The sequence below is a fragment of the Excalfactoria chinensis genome, chromosome 1 (genome assembly GCF_039878825.1).
Source record: "Excalfactoria chinensis isolate bCotChi1 chromosome 1, bCotChi1.hap2, whole genome shotgun sequence".
Classification (NCBI taxonomy): Eukaryota; Metazoa; Chordata; class Aves; order Galliformes; family Phasianidae; genus Excalfactoria; species Excalfactoria chinensis.
The window spans coordinates 175,725,557-175,744,207 of NC_092825.1; the positions used below are offsets into that span (position 1 = coordinate 175,725,557).

Genomic DNA, 18,651 nt, shown 5'->3' on the forward strand with positions numbered 1-18,651 from the left:
GACTGTATAGCTTCAATTAACACAGTTCCTGAGTCAGGAAGATGATATCCCTGCACAGTAAGATAATATCTCAACTTTCCCCATGCTTACTCACCACTTTATGCTCTTTTGCAAGCATAATCATAACACCGGCAAATCTCAGCTGTCTGTTAACATTACATACCTATCTAGGCGCTTCTCCCCAGTGGGTATCAAGCTGCCCATTACACGTTCTCACCCAAGTCCTGTTGTCAGAAAGTTTAAACTACAGCTGGGCAATATTTGCTTTCAAACGCAGAATAAGATGACACCTGTTTCATTCAGTACCTTGATAGTAGAAGCTCAGAGATTAGCGATGAATGTATTCCTCAGCCTCAGGGAATTAATCTCCCATGTGTGCTATGAAGGAGGGTACCCAAGCCATCAAGATGATGAGGTGGAGGCAGCGTCTTCCCTCCAGTGAAGTTATGATGCTCTCCTTTCCTTCTGCACATGGATTCATTTCAGGATACTGTAGGGGATAAGACAACTCTGAGCAGAGAGCAGTAGGATTTCCAGTCTCTATTCTGCAGTCTTTGATGTCCGTCAAAGACATTTGATTCTAAAAGCAGACATAGAGGTGTTAATGTACTGTTCATACTGCTTTGTTGTTCTTATTATTTTAAAGTCTCTCATATTCAAATTAGTTTGTTTTTATTTTTAAACTGCCTTTGTCGGCTCAATTGCTAAAATAAGGAACCCTGGGTATTAATCCCACAGGAAGAACAAATGGGAAAAAAAAACAAAACCCACAACTGCCTTTGCCTGCTTATCTGGGTTTCCATGATTCCGATCAATTCAGGGTTAGTAAAAACAGTAATATTTTCCAGAATTATATGAGAATAGAAAGAAGAGGAATATATCACAGATCTCCTTTTCCTGGCTGGATTGGAAGACTTTGCAACTTGCCCCTGGCACCAATGCTGATGTTTTTGACACTGATTTGTGAAATGCCCTTCTTCAAATGGAAAAATCCTCTTAATAATTTATATAATTCACTGTCATCAATTGCTCCCTTTCACTGACAGATCAAAGATAAAAATGCTTAGGCTGTGATTTACCGTGTTGGCTGTTAACTCTCCTTTGCTAACACGGTATGAATCACCAACCTTCCCAGTCCAGCTGTCAAACCACAGAATGATGAAGGTAGGAAAAGACCACTAATATCCTCTAATCAAACCATGAACTCACCAGCACCGTGCCCACTGAACCATGTCATTATGTACCACATCTATATGCTCCCTGAAGTGGTGACTCCATCACATCCATGTTGACTGACCAACAAGCATCAGCTGGGCCGTTTCCTACTGTGCCTTTCTTGCTAAAGGGAGCTTGCTGTACAACTCCCCAAAGCCACTATTCTGCCTTCTTCCAAATCCATTATTACACATCAATTAGTGATACTAATGGGCTCGTAGCACCCAGTGCACCTATTAAATCCTTCGTATTTCCTTCCTCTATTTCAGCCCATCTTCTTGTTTCTTTCCTATCTTTGGAAAAGATGGAAAGTCACAATAAAGGATTACGTTAGTCTAACTAATGTTCTGAAGAGGAATCTAAGTGGTTACTTAGATATACATAATGCTTCTGTCATTCTTCTGGTTCAGTCACTCATTGATAGTATTTCTTATAAGTGTGTTTTTTAAACATAAACATACGAGTCTTAGTGTAAACCAGCGGTGCCTTATTGCTAGATCTTTTCCATATTATGTTAGCTTTATTATCTCTGGAATGAAACCAATTTACAAGCAAACTTTCCAGGCCTTAGGCTGGGCTGCCCAGAGGAACTGACATTTTTGGGAAGTTTGTTATTCTATTCAGGGTTACTTTGTTGTGGTTCACTAAAATAACAGGACAAAATGTAATGTAACAAAAGTCAATAGCAAACAGCCTCTGAAACTTATATTGCAAAGTGGTTTGCTTTCTTTTTTTGTACGATGCGCTACAGGCACTTGTTATACATCACCTTATGAATCCTGTGTGTTCCTTTCATTTATCGTGTTTGATAATCAAAGCAAGAGAAATACCCAACTACACAGGAACTGGATTGATCACACTTCAGTACGTGTGTGACAGTCCTTCAGATTTTCATTGTCTACGCAAACTTAAAATAATGCAGGTGATGAAAGGGTAACAACAACTTCTATGGGAAGAAATAGTATATAACGCCAACACTTTGTCAATTGCTCTTGCTTTTAGAAAGTATCGGTGCCATATGAGTTGTGTAAATTAATGCAGAGCACCGCTGCAACTTTCCAACTGTTTGTAACACTTGTTCAGTAAATCTACACATGCAAGTCATTCTTGCTGTCTTTGTTCCTGCAGAAGGGAGGCTGTGTGAGCAAGAAATGTTCCTTGGGATACGTGGCCATTTGCTTTCTTTGAACAATGAGGATTCTAAATAGCAGGTTTTTCTTTATTTCCATAGGAAAGACAAAGAATAAAGCTCAGTGAGAAACCCAAAGTCAAAGGTTACCTTGGCATTCAATAGACAGTTCTGAATTCTATCATTTAGAAATTAAATGGAACAAGATGTAAACAACCAAAACGATTCCCAGCATGAATGAGGATTTCTCTGTGGTGGGTACAGATTCTTTGTTTGATGAGAATGATTTTATTCCAGAGTTCTGGGAGTCCATTACTTGAAAAGATGGATTGCATGTATGTTTATAGGTACGGCAACCATAAAAAGAGGTGAAATGGATGCAAAAAAATGTTCCCATTAGGTATTTCCTAATTATTTCCCATTATATGACACTTACAAATACCGTGGGGCATAAAATAAGGTGATAAAAGTATGAAATGTATTTCATTAAGATGCATTTTAAAGCGGCTTGGGCAGCTGTGACTTTATCAAAGTGATCTTATTATCAGTAAATTCATGTTTGTATTTGTACACACATAAGTGAACATAACGTAGATTTATGTGACACCGAACTGTAGGTCTAGGGTTGTGGCTGTGCAAACATCTCACTTGATGCATGGGTTTGCCCAGGAAGGTAGGCTGACTTCTTGTAGCAGTTCTGAGTTAACACTGCTAATGAGTGATGCCCATTTTTGTGCTCAAGGGGATGCTGTGAGCGTGCCACTGCTCAGCCCATCTCTGGCAGCATACCCTACCAAACATCTTACTAATCAGTGCATAGCAAAAACTGACTGCAGCAATCTAATGGAACTGCTTCTTCCAGCTAATGATGTAGTTCTGTTATTGCAACGGCTGGTGTTGCTCAAACTCCTATGAGATAAAAATATATTCTATACTCATGTATTTTCTAATTATAATAAACCTATTTACAAGCAGTTCTATAGATATTTAGGTAGCTCTGACTGTGGGTAGTTCCCCTTTTTCCTTTTCCTCCCTACAAGCCCAAAGTTTCTAAGATGATAAGATGTTCCTGGTGTGACATGTCAGAAAAAATAAGAAGATGAGCACCTGGTGAACTAATTTAGTGAACAGCTGTTTTCAAGAAGTTGTGTTCACTTGTTGACGTGCTACTCTCTGCAATGCTGGGAGGTGGGACTGCAGCTGGAAACCGATGCCTTCTATTTGTGATCCCCCCATTCATGGCAGTCAAGATATGACTTGCGGTCTTCTTTCTTCTCACAGCTTGAGTTTTGCACCATATTGGGTGAGAGCTTCAATGGCATAACCTCACTCCAACTGACCAAAAACCAGGTGGTAAGGAAGTAGAGTTTATATCTCCATGAAATGAGGACAAAATACTTACATTCAACATCACTTGCCACCCAGAATAAGCTCTACGTCTGACCTAATGGTCACCCTCCATTACCCTGGATGCATTCAATTCTTTTCTTGCTCCCAGCAGCCACTACCACCATGGTTCTGTTTTGTTTTTTGGGGGTGCATTGACCGTGTTTGCAAAACCACCTCATGAAGGATCTGCTTCCAAAAAAGAACTGAGCATTTTTCAACTGCTACGAACTGATCAAACTGCTCTGTCTATGGAAATTTTAGGTGGAGTCCCCACATTCCCTCTGACAGCACATCTTGACGGAAGAGGTAACCAGGTTAGTCTGGATGACACAAAGCTCAACTAGCAGAGAAACCTGATGAGACTATATCTATAATCTGTGATTTCCTTTGCCAATGTGCTGTAAATAAGGGGAAAAAATTGTGAGAAAATGCAAGCAAGCAGCGAGGAGCTAATAAAAACAATTTTTTTCTGCTGAACAAGCTCTTTCTTATTCCAAGTATTAATTCTAGTCAAATAAAAACTTATAAATTTATGTATTCAAGAATAGCAGTGCTGTAGTGTTACAGCACCCTCCTTGTAGATGATGGAGAATGTTATCTGATGATAAACTCTGGCACAGGACTGAAGGATATTTCCTTTGAGAAACAATTTAATTAGAGAAGAAAAATACATATTTTCATGAAGAACTGACCTTATCTTACTTGTTTATTTCTTTTTGCCTTCAATGGCAGCCATTTACCTTTAACTGTTTACATGTTTAAATGCTATTGAGTTTTATCCCTGAGAAGTGAATTTCACCTTCCCTTGGTCTCTTAATCAAATTAGAGACTGATTTCTCTTGAACTATCGAAAAATGTGGCTGCTTACCAACCTTTGGATTTTAAATGCCTTTATAAATCTTTCCACACCAGAGTACTGAAAATTAATTAATATTAATTGTGCAGTTGATACCGCAATTCACATTTTTGGCTTCCAAAGCATGTGATGATAACTTGAATTCCGCTGAGGACACAGGGCAATTAAAAGAACATCTAAAAAATCTGCTCAAGAATTCTTGGCGTATCAATCAGCATTTAAATGATTTAATGTGTTTCAAATTGCATATGCGAGAGGAAAAAACTTTTGCTTTTTAATAACATTTCAAGAGTGAAACTGCTTTAAGGCAACAAATTATTACATGAAGAGGAATTACTGCCGTATTTCCAACAGTCTAGCATAACTGACAATAGATGCTATTCATCTATTCTACTTCATAAAGTGTTCACAACACTTGAAACAAAACAAAACAAAAAAGGATGAATAATGATAGAAAAATTCTTATTTTAGGGAATAAAAGTTTTGTTGCTTTTTTTTGTCACATATTTTCCCTGAGATGAAAATTGGAATTACTGAACAATTATTTTTGAAGGCACATGAATTGAAGAAATCGTGACATTATTATCTACACTATAACTTGTATTTTTTTAATTGCTGGAGCTACGCACAGGAAGAAAAAAAAAAACATGAAGAACATAATCATGAATAAATCAAGCTCCAGCTTGATTCAAAAGTAGTTATAAAAAATGCTTGTCCAAGAAGAATGTACACTTCTGTTTTCTGGGAAGAGGATGTAGTTTTTGTACTTAGCCCACACTTGTGGGCTAAGTAACTCACCAGCTATAAATCTCGACAATCAGAAAGTCCCAGCTTTTCAATTCCATTTGTTTCTTTTGTTTTTAGCTTGCTCTAACATGCAAATGTCAGCTTAATTCATCTTTACTGTGAGCAGGTCAAGGTTGGTGATCTCAACTCTCTGTGTGAGGTTGCACGTGGAGTTGTATGTCCAGCTGTGAGCCCCAAAGCCATAAAAGCACTGGAGAGAGTCCAGGGAAGGGCCACTAAGTGATGAAGGAACACCTCTCCTTTGAGGAGAGGCTGAGAGAGCTGGGACAGCTCAGCCTGGGGTAGAGGAGGATCTCATCCATGTCCATAAATACCTGAAGACAGGATGAAAATTGGACAGAGCCAGGCTCTTGTCAGTCCTGCCCAGTGCCAGGACAAGGTGGGAATACAGGAGATTCCCTTTGAACACTTCCCTTCTGTGCTGTGTGGCTGATGGAACACTGGCACAGGTTACCCACAAAGGCTGTGGAGTCTCCTCCTTGAAGATCTCCATAAGCCACCTAGACATAGTCCTGGGCACCCTGCTCTGGGTTTCCCTGCTGGAGCAGAGGTTGGAACAAACGGACACAGAAGTCCCTGCCAACCCTGGTCAGTCTGTGAATCTGAAATGAATACAATCTAGCAAAATTTACCCTATGTTAAATTCAGCTTTGGCTCACCTGCCTTTTGATGCAGTTGTGTGTCCCCTTTTCTAGGGAATTCTTCTTTTCAGTTGCCTTTTTTGATGATCTCAGTGACTTCTTACACTTTTCCTGAGTGAGGGAAATGAGGGAAGTGAGTCTGGTTACAGTCCTCAGATGCAGCGAGGTTTGACATAATCCACAGTGGCAGTGTTCTCAGAGGGATGCCTTGGAAAACACATTCTGGACTTCTAATACAGAGAGGTGACTGCAGCAGTGTTTCAGAGGCAGCATGTAAATAGGGAAAATGAGAACACTGCAGTCAAAGAGCACGACTGGCGAGTACAGAACGGTTGTGGAAATAGTTCACGTACTGAGTAGGTGTGACTGCCATGCAAACACGCTTCTCAGCCATGGAACTGGGCTCACATAAAATCAGTCCCAGCCTTTCATGATGCTGCTGGGTTCTTCAGTTTAAACAGACTAACCAGAAACACTGTTTCATTAATTTGCAAGGCCTTGTATAATGCTTGTGGCTCCAGAAGAATTAAGAAAATTAACTGCAGTGTAAGTCTTTATTATACAATGAGGAGATCTTGCGCTCCTCCCAAAGGAGTGTCTTGCAAGAAAGCCCAAAGTAGTTACAGATAACAAAGACCTGTCCTAACGTCTCACCTAGATAAACTGAAAAAGTATGGCATGGTCTGAAAAAAAAACTGCATGGTTACATACATATCTATCTGTGCAAACAATCTGTAAACCTCTAGATTTCCAGTAACACTTAAATGTGCTATTAAACTTTAAGTGCTTTCAAAATGAAAGCTCCCAAGCCAGCAGCATTTTGTGTAAAGGTCTGTCACGTATTGGCTGCCTCTGATAAATCTGGCTCTGCCTACGTGGAGAACTGAGGGGAGAACGAGGAGAAGTGCTGGCCACGTTTTGTTCCCACTTAAACTGGCATAATTCCATGAACTTCAGTAATGTTGCTTCTCATTTACTCCTGTGCAAGACTTTGATTCAACAAAGCACTTACATATGTGCTGAAAGCCCTCACTGAGCAACAAAATCCCCTTACTGAACTGTAAGCAAAGTTAGACGGACCTCACTGTATCTGGTTGGGTGTTTTGAAGTTAAACGTGCACTTAAAGTCTTTAATGGTTAAAAGCCTAACAATGCAAGAGGGGATTCAGTTCTATCCCCTATAATCTCCCCTAAAACATTCATAATCTTTTTCTTTTCTCTCTTAACGATCCTGCCCGATCTTGTTTGTCTTGTCTTAGCTCTAAATGCAGTTTGATCCACAGAAGGCTCCAAGTGCCATCAGGCTTCATCAAACTGAGCTGAGGCTGGGAATACTCTTAACTTGGTGAGATTCTGTGGGTACTCTGCAGGCACTGCACAGTCCTTTTCATAAAACAAGGGAGTGATAACATTTAACAAGTTCTTATTTCCCCCTCAGTCTCCTTGGAAAGCTGTTCCAGAGCTTTTCTTCTGGTTTCCAGGCTAAATGTATTAATCATTGCATAAATATTTACTCACATGCTGGTATTTCCTTTTATTTAAAGAGTGGTAGAGAGCTTTTCCTCATTAGTGTTTACTCTTCTACTGCCAGCTGTAGTTGCATCGTCTCAATGAACCCCATACCACCTTTTATCTCCAGGCTAAACAGCTGAGCAGATAAAGATGTAAGTGGCAACCTCAGCGCTTCTGCCCCAGATCTGTACTGTCCTGGCGCACCCCAAACATCATTTATGTGGTGGTGGTTTGGCTTTTTATCATTTGTTTTGTTGTTCTAAACTTCCTGCTGCACGTGGGCATTCGGAGATATGTGTCTCTGGCAGTAGCACGTATCACGCTTCAGATTCTCTGTACAGGCAGCAAGATTCCTCTTCAAGGCAGCCTAAAGGCATCTTTCAGAAGGAAAACATTAGAAGCCACTGAAGATAAGGAGGGGAGAAACATCTAAATTGCCCTCTTCTGCATTCCCATCTGGATTTCTTTCTCAAATATGGAAACAGCAGTGAACTCCAGTGGAAGAAGTTTAACTTGGTGATTTGAGCAAGTTTTACACACGCAAACCTAACTCCGGATTAAATAACACAGCTGCCCAAGGCACTTTTACAAGAGGAGCCTGAGGTGTGACAATGTGAAGAGTCAAGGAATGAGCTCTAGCTCTGGAGAGATCACCTTGCTGTATTAAAAGTGCTTTTCTGATTTCACTCTTTGGATCACAGCTAAAGTCAGCTTTAGTCCTGGGAGCTCTGTTAGTCCCGTGCCCTCCTTTGCCCTCGTCGTTCTGATGTTTTCCTGCCTTTAAACTTTGCAGTAAGAGTGCAAACACCAGTTTGGCAGAGTTAATGCAGAAGAATGCAGCCATCTCTCAGATCTGCAGCTTTGATGCTTTTAACTTTACACTATTATGACGAAAAAAGGTTTTCCAAGAATTGGGCAATTACGAATGTTTAGTCAACACTGATATTTATGATACTTGCCGAAGTATGTTGTTATATTTTGTACTGTAGCTTTTAGGAGTCTCTGTAAACTACGCTCTGTAAACTGTAAGAGCTACAAGTTTGTACTGTAATTGTTTAAAGTTTTTTCAGTTAACCAGGTCTGATGTGTTCTCCATCAGCCCCCCAGGAAATTTGGGGGCTGCAGATTATTTGGCACTCACCTTTCTGCCTTGGCATGGAATTAGGGTGCCCAGCACAATGTTAGCATGCACTCTGTCACCTTGGATGCAAGCTACAGAGATGTAAGAAAATGTTTTATTTCTTGTCTTAAATATTGCTAGGCACTCTTAACCAGCTTCCCCCTTCCACTTGATAAGTGACTGTGTCGATGTGAAGCACTTCGTGCCCAGTCTTTACTTACTTCATGAACTGTTCAAAGACTTGGTTATTAATAATTCTATTAAATCTCTGGCCTCTCTTTGAAGGATATCATGTATGTATTAGGTGCATATCGCACGGGATTGTTATTTGCTGGTGATGTGTTACTGTGATCATTCAGAAACAGTTTTTCCACACCAGCTCTGCTCAATAGCTTTTATTTGTGGTCTGGAAGCATTAGTGCAAAGCCGCAGCTAAACTGGCAGATGCAGTATCTTGGCAAAATAAGCGGAGCAGTGTCCTGTAAAATATTAAGATACAAATAATCGTCCATGTAATATCAGCAAGACTGGTTTTGAATTATTAAATAGAAAAGCTTTTTTTTCCTTTCAGAAAGGTGGATGAAATGTCTCCTGAAAGACAACTCTGGAAACCCTGCCCCAGAGAGGAGAATTAAGAAATGAAAGCTTGATCTATTTAGTTAACCAGGAAACAGATAAAAAGGAGAAACAAAGGAGAAAAAGGATTTTGGAGGGCAGTAGATTAGTTTCAGCGTAACAGCAAAATATGTGATAATGCTTGATTTCCCATCATAGTTTTAGTCCTGTTGGGTCTAAAAATGGAGTGTATTCGGAAGGACAACAAAAAACAGTTACTAAAGGGATTGTTGAGCTTTACACGTTGTGCTCATATTGTTCTTGGAGCATTTTAAAATAAGGCTGGCTATTTTTCCAAAAAGAACAGTCTAACTTGGAGTTGGTCTGCCAAATTCAGAAATAACTTCTAGAATGTCTGTTTGGGGGGATATAATTATTCCGTTCACCTCTGAAACCAACACGAGGCATGTTTTTAACCTCTGCACTGTTCTCAGACCTGATTCCCACTCATAGTGAAGTCAAGGAAAGATGTATAAATTCCGCACGGTAGATTGATCCTAAAGCCTTCAACCAGGCACAAGATGCTGTGTTTATTATCCCTAGATATGTGGTTCAGTTCTGTAGCAAGTGTTCAAGAAGGTCTTTCAAACAGTTGGAAAAATAAATACAACTGACATTTCTCTTAAATTGTGGTGGAATGCACTCCAGCTGTATTTTTTATACACATTTTCCCCATGTGCTATGTGCTTGCATTCTTTCATGATGAATGATGTTACTGTGTGTTGGAGTTGTCATGCTATCTTTCTTGTTTGGATCAGGAATGTGTAGGAGGCCATCCGAGGACAGAATACTGTAGGAGCTCCTGTCATATTTTTCGTCTTCATGCTCATAGCATGGAGCTGAGCAGGGGCTGAGTGGTTTGGTTTGTGGGAGATTTTCAGCTGAAGCAAAGCACAGCCTGCCTTGTTGCTGCTTTCGCTGTGTCTATGAGAGTCAGGTTTTCTATCTGATATTGTTTGATTGCTCGTTTCAGGTCTTCATGCACAGATTTGGCTTTCTGACAAGTAAGGCAAAGCAGGGCCTGGGCCATGCTGAATGCTCCTACACACCATGGCAGAAGTACATTACACATTGCCATGGCTTCATTGAAACTAATAAACCTGTCTTCTACCCAGATCTGGGAGAGCGTTTCACACAGAGGCCTCTGGATCAGGCAGGGAGCATACAAGACAGAAAGTCTATCTTGTGTTATGCAGCAAATGTAAATATCTAGTTTCAAAATAGGAAAGAAATAACACAATGCATAGTTCCATAAAGAACATACGTCATCACACAGTATATTACTCAGATGACACAGATCTTAATAGGGACATGTGTTTTGATTGCTGTTTTACACTTTACTTGTGACTATGCATTAGAGTCACAGGAATGAGAAGAAACACAAACAGCACATTGCTTAATTAGGAAGTTTCTAAGAAATACAAGAAGTCTATTTATGTCTCTTTCTGTTCTCTCCAGTGATTTCAGTTTTCTAGTCAAGATTTTGAATTTTGAAGTTTGCTCAGTATGTTGTCTTCCAGTGGAAAAGCAAGCAGAACTAGCATCCTCAGTCTCCTTTTTCTCAATGATCATCTCCCCTCCCCAAATGTCTGCTGTTGCCATTTGGCCAGCCTTCCTTTCTCCTCTCCCCCTTGGATTCCTGACTGCACAGTGGCTTACTTGGTGATTGCTTCCTTTCCTGATCCTGGTGAAGCACAGCAATGAAGAAACCTGTCTGCAATGGCTTCAATGCATTAAGAAAGTCCCACTGTCGGGCAAGTGCTTTAATCACTCCGCTGTTGTGCTGAAACTCCACTTTTACTGTTCTCTGTAACAAAACCACATAAAACCCCCCTTGGGATGTGGGCAGAATTTAGGGGCCTGACAAAATCTAGACTGCAACAGAGCCAATGATGACCCCAGTTGGCTACCCAGACTAGGAGGACACAGTGTTCTTCTTGCAATATGGGCAGTCACTGCAGGATCTTGCAGGATGATCACTGCACACTGACACGGAGACACTTAAAAGTTCAGGCGATTAGATTCTGGATTCCTCTCACATACCTGAGCAAAATTCATGCACTGAAAGTCTTTTAAGCTTTTAATTGTAGAAACATAACAGTTATATGAAGCTGTGTACAGCACCTGAATAAGCTCTGGAAGAACAGATTTGTGTGTTGCAGATGTCAGGGGACCACTCCTGCAGTAAAAATAAGCTTACAAGAAAAAACACATGCTCAGATCTTAAGAGGGATGGCCTGTCTTGACAGTGGTCCATCCAACCGGTGGGACAAAGCAGAAGTTAACTGTAACTGGAGAAACAATGATCAGGAAGGTATGAAGAGATGAGCTGGTGCTCAGGTGATGTTTCATCAGTCATAAAACTTCTCTAATCATTCCAGTTATAACTGCCATCTCCAGCCATTTCTGAGTACTCCTACTAAGAAGTTTAAAACACAGACATCTGGGATGGTTTAAACAGAGAATGAAGACAGAAAATTTGCTGGGAAGGAGCGTTGATTCAGACACTTGCAAACTCAGCCTTTTCTATGGAGGACAAAGCTGTGCTGAGGTCTGACACTCATCTCTGCCTACCTTTACCCGGGATACGGATTCAAAACGCTTGGACGGATGTCTGCAGGGAGAAAGAGAAGGGAATGTTTTCATAGAATTATAGAATCAAAAAGACGTTCCTTGCTCTGTACATAGGAATGATGTAGGATCCAGTATCGACAAAAGCATGAGTCACATATTCCACGTGCAGTACGGAGCTTGTAAGTGGGCAGTGAAGTACAGTTGCTGGAGCGTGAGTCATCAGTTTCATGTGAGTGGGCAGTCAAATCCTGCATAAGCTGATTTTTCAGAGACATTTCTAGGAGTATTTTGAAGTACAGTACATGGCAGGCATGTCCAACTCACAGCCTGCATGCAGCCCAGCACAGTTTGCAATGCAGCCTGCTCCTGCCCCACGCCTGCAGCATGCATATACCAGCAATGATCAAACACTGGTGTGCTACTAACCCAACCTGGGCTGAAACCAGGACAAGGAGAGGAAGTGTAGCGCTAACTCAAGTTATGGAAAATAATTTCAAGTATTTTGATTCATTGGCTAATCACAGTTCCGTGAACAGCAACAAATATGCAGCCATGCTTTCCATAGTGATAAAAGAATTTGAGAACAAGTTTGAAGATTACAAAAAAAAAAATATATATATCTTCTTTTGGTCTGTTTGCCACTACATTTTCAGTTGGCATAAATACGTGACCTGCCAATTTTCAAGTGGAATTTATAGAGTTGCAATGAGACATTCAACTCAAAAATCTGATCACGTCTCCCTACAGGGCTTTCAAAAGACCTATCTTAACAGAAAGAAATATTCCTCACTTCACAGTCACACTTTATTCATGTCAGTATTCCATTACATTTTGTGGCTGTGTGACAGATAGCAGAAGGGCAGTCTGACAGAATGGCATCTAACATGGAAGTGCCATATGAAGCAAAGGTGTGTCACTGAATTCCTCCGTGCAGAAAGAATGGTTCCCATTGACATTCATCAATGCTTGTTGAACGTTTATGGAGACTAAACAGTGAATATGAGCACAGTGAGGCAGTGGGTGGTGCGTTTCCGCACTGGCAACAGAGACAAAGGGTCACCTCCACAGGGGCAGGCTTTTATGAGGACAGCATACAGGCTCCTGTTCATTGCTAATGAAAATGCAGAGCTAATGGTGATGACTATGTTGAAAAAGGTGTTCTATTCATTCTATCAGTGTTACTGTGCTTACTGTATCTGTTGCAGTTTCCATGGAAACAAATAAGAGGCATTACTTTTGGAGCAACTTACACATATGCAGCCCAAGACGTGTGGCTCAGACAAGCCAAAAAGACTGGACACCCATAGTATATGTGGCTGGCAGCTCTGCATATGGCGGGGTGGTTGAAACTAGGTGATCGTTATGGTCCTTTTCAACCCAGGCCATTCTATGATTCTTTGATTCTACATGGATCATAAGGAACAGGCAACATGGTCACTTACCCAATCTTAAGAGGAAGATAACCAGCTCAAGCTGGACAGGATCAGAACTCTTTGTGCTGCTACTCTTTGTGCTGCTAAGCGTGAACTCAACATCCCCTGAAGAACCAGCCTTGCTGCTGATGTCTCAAAGAGCAACCTGAGCACCGCGATGCCTGCCACAGAAACAAAGTTCTCCCAGTGAGGAGGTTGCATTTAAAAGCTGCTGGGAACTAAGATTTTTTTCAAGTTTTAGTGTACAAGTCAGTACCTAGAGCAACCCTCATCCAACAAAAAAACTAGGTCAAACCAAAACATGAAGACCACTGCAGGAAGCACACCGGTTGCAAGGTAGAGCGGTCATAACATGAGACATACTGGATGTAGAGCTGCACTGGGTACTTTTCCCTGGGGCTGGATCACCCCCCATCCCTATAAGTGCTCAGAGCCAGGGTGGATGGGGCCCTTGGCAACCTTGTCTAGTGGGAAGTGTCCTTACCCATGGCAGGCAGAAACCAGATCACAGAATTGTAGGAATTGGAAGGGACCTCTGAGGATTACTGAGTCCAACCCTCTGCTAAAGCAGGTTCCCAAGAGTAGGTCAGACAATGCAGTGTCCAAGCAAGTCTTGAATACCTCCAGAGCAGAAAGCTCCACAATCCCCCCTGGGCAGCCTGTGCTAGTGCTCTGTCACCCTCTCAGGAAAGACGTCCTCCAGTTTGTATATAACTTCCTATGCTCTAGTTCATACCCACTGTCCCTTGCTCTGTCACTGGGACCACTGAAAAGAACCCAGCCCCTTCTACTTGACTTCTGCCCTTAGATATTCATAAGCATTGATAAGATCTCCTCTCAGTCTTCTCCAGACTCAAGAGTCCTGGGTCTTTCAGCCTTTCTGTGCATGGGAGATGCTCCAGGCCCTTAACTGTCTTTGTGGCCCTCCACTACAGTCTCTTAGGAGATCCCTGTCTTTCTTGAACTGAAGAGCCCAGATCTGGACACAATACTCTCAACCTGCCTTCACCAGGGCAGAGTGGAAGGGGAGGATCACCTCCCTCGTTCTGCTAGCCACACTCTTCTTAATGTGTACTCAGATCCCGTTCTGGATGCAAGGTACACTACTAACTCATGGCCAACCTGTTGACCATGGGATTACCCAGATTCTACTCCACAGAGCACCTCTCCAGCAGGTTAGCCCCTAACCTGTACTGATGCATGCATGAAGTTGGCCTTTAAGGTCCCTTTTCAACCCAAACCACTCTGTACTGGACACGATATCCACGAGTGCATGAGGACCCACCTCTCCCCTTAACTCTTAGGGACACATGAGTGAGCAGAGTCAAACCCACAGCAGCCAAATCTGCCCCTTCCCATTTCCAGCCACCCCCCACAGCCCGTTCCTCAGGCAGCCTCTTTGTTTTCCCTCTAGTCTCGTTGCACTTGCACTCTGCACCGCTCCCCCACTTTCTGGGGCTCTAATGCAGACAGCACACCACGACGCTGTTCCAGGTGGGGGGAAGACGAGGAGTCCGCCGGGGCAGGGCAGGGACGAGCCTCAGCGCTCCGGCCCCGCTCCGCCGATCAAGGATGAGGCTCCGGGGACCGCAAAGCCGCCCGGGGGCGGTCGCTGCGGCACTCCGCTTGGGACAAAGCGCCGGGGCCCCACAGGGAGCTCGGCGGAGCCCGTCCGGATCGCACGCCCCGGCGGCCGGAAGACAGGGCGGGGGGTGAGGGGTGGGGAGAAGGGAGGACCGGCCCAGCCCGGCTGAAAAGGAGGGTTCGCTCGCCCGTCGCCCCCACCACCGGCACCCCGCGAGCCCCGCCGGCGTTGCTCGTGGTGGGGGCGGCGGGCAGAGCACCATGGCCGTGTCGTGGAGGAGCTGGCTGGCCAACGAAGGGAGCAAGCACCTCTTTCTGGTAGGGCGCTGCCTCGGGGCTGGGGACGCTGAGGGGCGCCGCTTCCCGCCCGCGCGTGAGGTGGACCCGGCGCCGGGTGGGCGGGCGCAGGGCTCTGCGTGTCCCGGCGCGGGCAGCCTGTGCTCTTTGTTAGCCCTTCTGGGCAAAGTCTGTTGGAGAAGGGGGCTCCGCAGGTCCTGCTCCTCCTGCCTTTGTCTCCGTTTCTGTGCTTTGAGCTTGGAGCTGCGTTTCGTGCTTTGCCGGCTCCCAAGAGCCCTCACACAGAACTTCTGTGTTTTCAGTGTCAGTGAAAGCGTGTCACCTAAAGGCTGTCCTTCCACGTGCATTGCTAATGAAATACTTTTGCTAACTGCTCTAAGCTTGTTTTCCATTTAAAAAACCTGCGTGAAACTACATGCGTGTGACTTACAAACTGAATGAATACAGCAAAGTCTGTCCATATGACTTCCAGTCTCTCTTTTCTTTTGGTTTTAGTTTTTCTGGCTCTCGCTGAATGCGTGGTTCTTCTGGAAGACCTTCCTGCTCTACTGCCGAGGGCTGCAGTATTACTATCTGCATCAGATGTTAGGGGTGAGTCACCTGGACGCTGAGTTTTACTCTGGAAATGGGGATTATGGGGGAAAGGAAAGGGACAGAAGGTGTTTGCAATGACAGAGAATGCCTGCAAGCCCTGAGAAGTTGGAGAAGATCAGATAGGAGATAACTGCAAGACTGCTGGCAATTACATAGCAGGAGAAAATTGCCAATGCTGAGAAGAAGAGCCACTCAAGTGTAGGACAGCAGTCCTTCCTCCCCCTCCATCCTGCCTGCTGCTGTCAGGCTTGAAGGGACACAAACATGCTCAACAGTGGCGGAGCCCAACCACTGTCATCAAAGCATTAGTCAAGCTGATAGGCACGTGCTCTTTTTCATCCCAGTCTGCTTCAGGATCTCTTGATTCTTTTCAATCTCAGGTTGTCTTTCTTTGGTTCCTTTCAGTCTTAGGTTGCTGTGCTCGTAGCTCCAGTGTAGATCATTGTAATTAAATAAATATTGTTTTGTTTTGTGAAAACAAAGTCTTGGAAGGTGAGTTATCTATTGAAGACTTGACTGTTGACTGTAACATCCACCTCCACCTAAAGAATTCAAAAAGTTAGTTTCTGGGAATTGAGATAGGGACCAATTCTAAACCCACAGTTATGTAGTCATGGTTTCTTGGAATGACTTTTATGCAAAGAGGTAGATTTGGTGATAGCAATTTTCTGGAAAAGTCTGTAGAGTTGCTCAGGATTTTAAAACCCAAGTAGAAGTGCATGAATAAAGCTGTGCTTTGTGACACTGTGGACTTCAATGGTAAGCTGACCTGGGGCAAAAGCAGGGATGATGCATGTCCTAACCTGCTGTACATCATCTCTTTTGTCTTTGGTAGATCCAGGATATATATTTTTCACACAGTTAATAGCATTACCAGAGCTCGCCAGTTCCACAGATCCTTGTGAAACTTGCTTGAAAATGAGCTGATGTGGTGATTATGCTTGTCTGTTTTTTTCTTCTTACTAACTCAATTATGTTCAGGAAACAGGTAGTGGAAAAACGTGAGAATTTAAACATTTGTATATTTTACAACAGTGGCTTTTTTATGAGAAAAAAAGCAGAAAACATATTAATTTTACTATTATCTCTAATGGCTTTGCAGCTCAGTGCATCCATTTGAAAACAGTCTTGGTTCCTGGCAGAGCTAGTAGTTTGCTTATAAAGCAAGTATCGTTGGGTCAACATGTAGGGTCAGGTTGTCAGCTGATATAGATCAGCAAAGTTCCTCCCAGTTCAGAAGACTCATCTGCCTCTTGCCAGCTCATCTTCTAGCCTTTTTTTTTGGGTTTCCTTTTGCTTCAAAATTAGCCAGTTAATAGACAGCATTTGGACTTGTGTGTGCGGTACCAATGAGATGACTCAAGCTGCAGTTTCATTGTCTTGGTTAGGAGATGAGGACCAGGAGGCCATGTGGTAAGTTTGACTAACACGCAGTGTCTTCAGCTATGGGAGTTCTGAGAGCTTTAAAAATGAAGAGGAAAGTAAAGAGCTAAGTCTGAAAGATACTTCTGGTCAAATGTCCAAAACTAATTTAAAACCTTGGGAAACAATAAACACTGTAAAGCATTCCCACAATTCAGTTACTTATAGTTTGTCTAGATCTCACTTCTAGATGCCAAAGTTAGCTTGCTCCTCTCTCTTCTAGTATATATGTATGAGTGCATAAATCATAGATATTTTTTAGACAGTTGGAAAAAGTTGAGCCCAATTTTAGCCTCCTTAGGAAACAGAGTCAGCACAGCTGTACTACAGTTGCTGTGAACATCCTGTGTGGATTTTTACTCCTCTACCTTTTGTACATCAGTCTGCACAGCCATTGGTCCATCTCTTGGTCCATCTCTATAACCAACCTCATTCCTCTTCCACACGTGGGTGAGTTGCTTGCATTGTTCTTAATTGAAAAAACAAAGATCTTGTGTCTTGGTGAGGTTGACTCAGGAGTTTTTTTTCTTCTCTTGTACACCATGTTAAAGTAAAATCTTAAGTGTATTCTCACTTTCAGCACTGCAAGATTTATCACATGTAGTGTTACTGCTTTCCAGCAAGAAGTGTTGCTGTAGAACAGGAGCAAACCATATGAAATAAAGCTTCAGACTTGAGTATCTGAAATATATTCAGCTTGCCATACTTTTACACTATTACTTTCCCATGTGAAGAATGAGTTTATTCTTTCCTTTTAGTTGTCACTGAAATGGTTCACTTTCCATCAGCCTCCATCAGAAGAGGGAAGCTCAGTTTTATTCTGTGTTTGTGACCTTAAACAAGATGCTTAGCGTGGGATTTTAGAGTTATTAAAGTACTGAACTCTTACTCAGGTATGTCTCTGGATGTGTCTGATGTCTGCAAAAACGCAGTAATAGCATAGTGGTGTCCCGGGAGTGCAAAGATAGGTCAGATACAGTGGTGTGATTAGGAAGAGCACATCATTTAGCACTGCAAAGTTTTGTGTGTAGATTTACATTGCATCAGATGTTATCGCTTTCCCCAATTTGAATCTTGATGAGGAGGCCATGAGCTACTGTGGAATCTCTATCCCTTGAGCTTTTCACAGAATCATTCAGGTTCAAAAAGAACGTCAAGATCATCAAGTCCAAACATTGACCTGACTTATCAAATCTAATTACTAAATCATGTCCCTTAGTGCCATGAAAATAAATTGGGCAAGCTTAGATTGAGTTTCATGTTGAACTTGCTTGAAGTAGGAAGTTGGAAAAGAGAGTTCCTGAGGTCCCTTCCTATCTGAGTAATTCTGTGATTATAAGATTCTTGCAGGATAAATTAAACCAGAACCTGGTGGATGTAAAAACCCTCCCCAGTACTTCTGCCTCAATGAACTGCCTGTTTCGATAACTGCTTGTAGCACTGCTGATCATAACCTTGTCTTA

The 18,651-nt window shown here is 42.5% G+C and overlaps 1 protein-coding gene across 1 annotated transcript in view; it reads left to right on the forward strand.

The window, feature by feature from the left end:
• Window positions 1–15,025: 15,025 nt before the first annotated feature.
• Window positions 15,026–18,651, forward strand: part of NOX4 (NADPH oxidase 4) — a 99,382-nt gene continuing 95,756 nt past the window's right edge. The window contains exons 1-2 of the mRNA XM_072326836.1: window positions 15,026–15,193; window positions 15,668–15,763. Of these exons, the coding sequence (XP_072182937.1) occupies window positions 15,137–15,193; window positions 15,668–15,763 (153 nt within the window). The 5' untranslated portion in view covers window positions 15,026–15,136. The remainder of the gene's footprint in view (window positions 15,194–15,667; window positions 15,764–18,651) is intronic.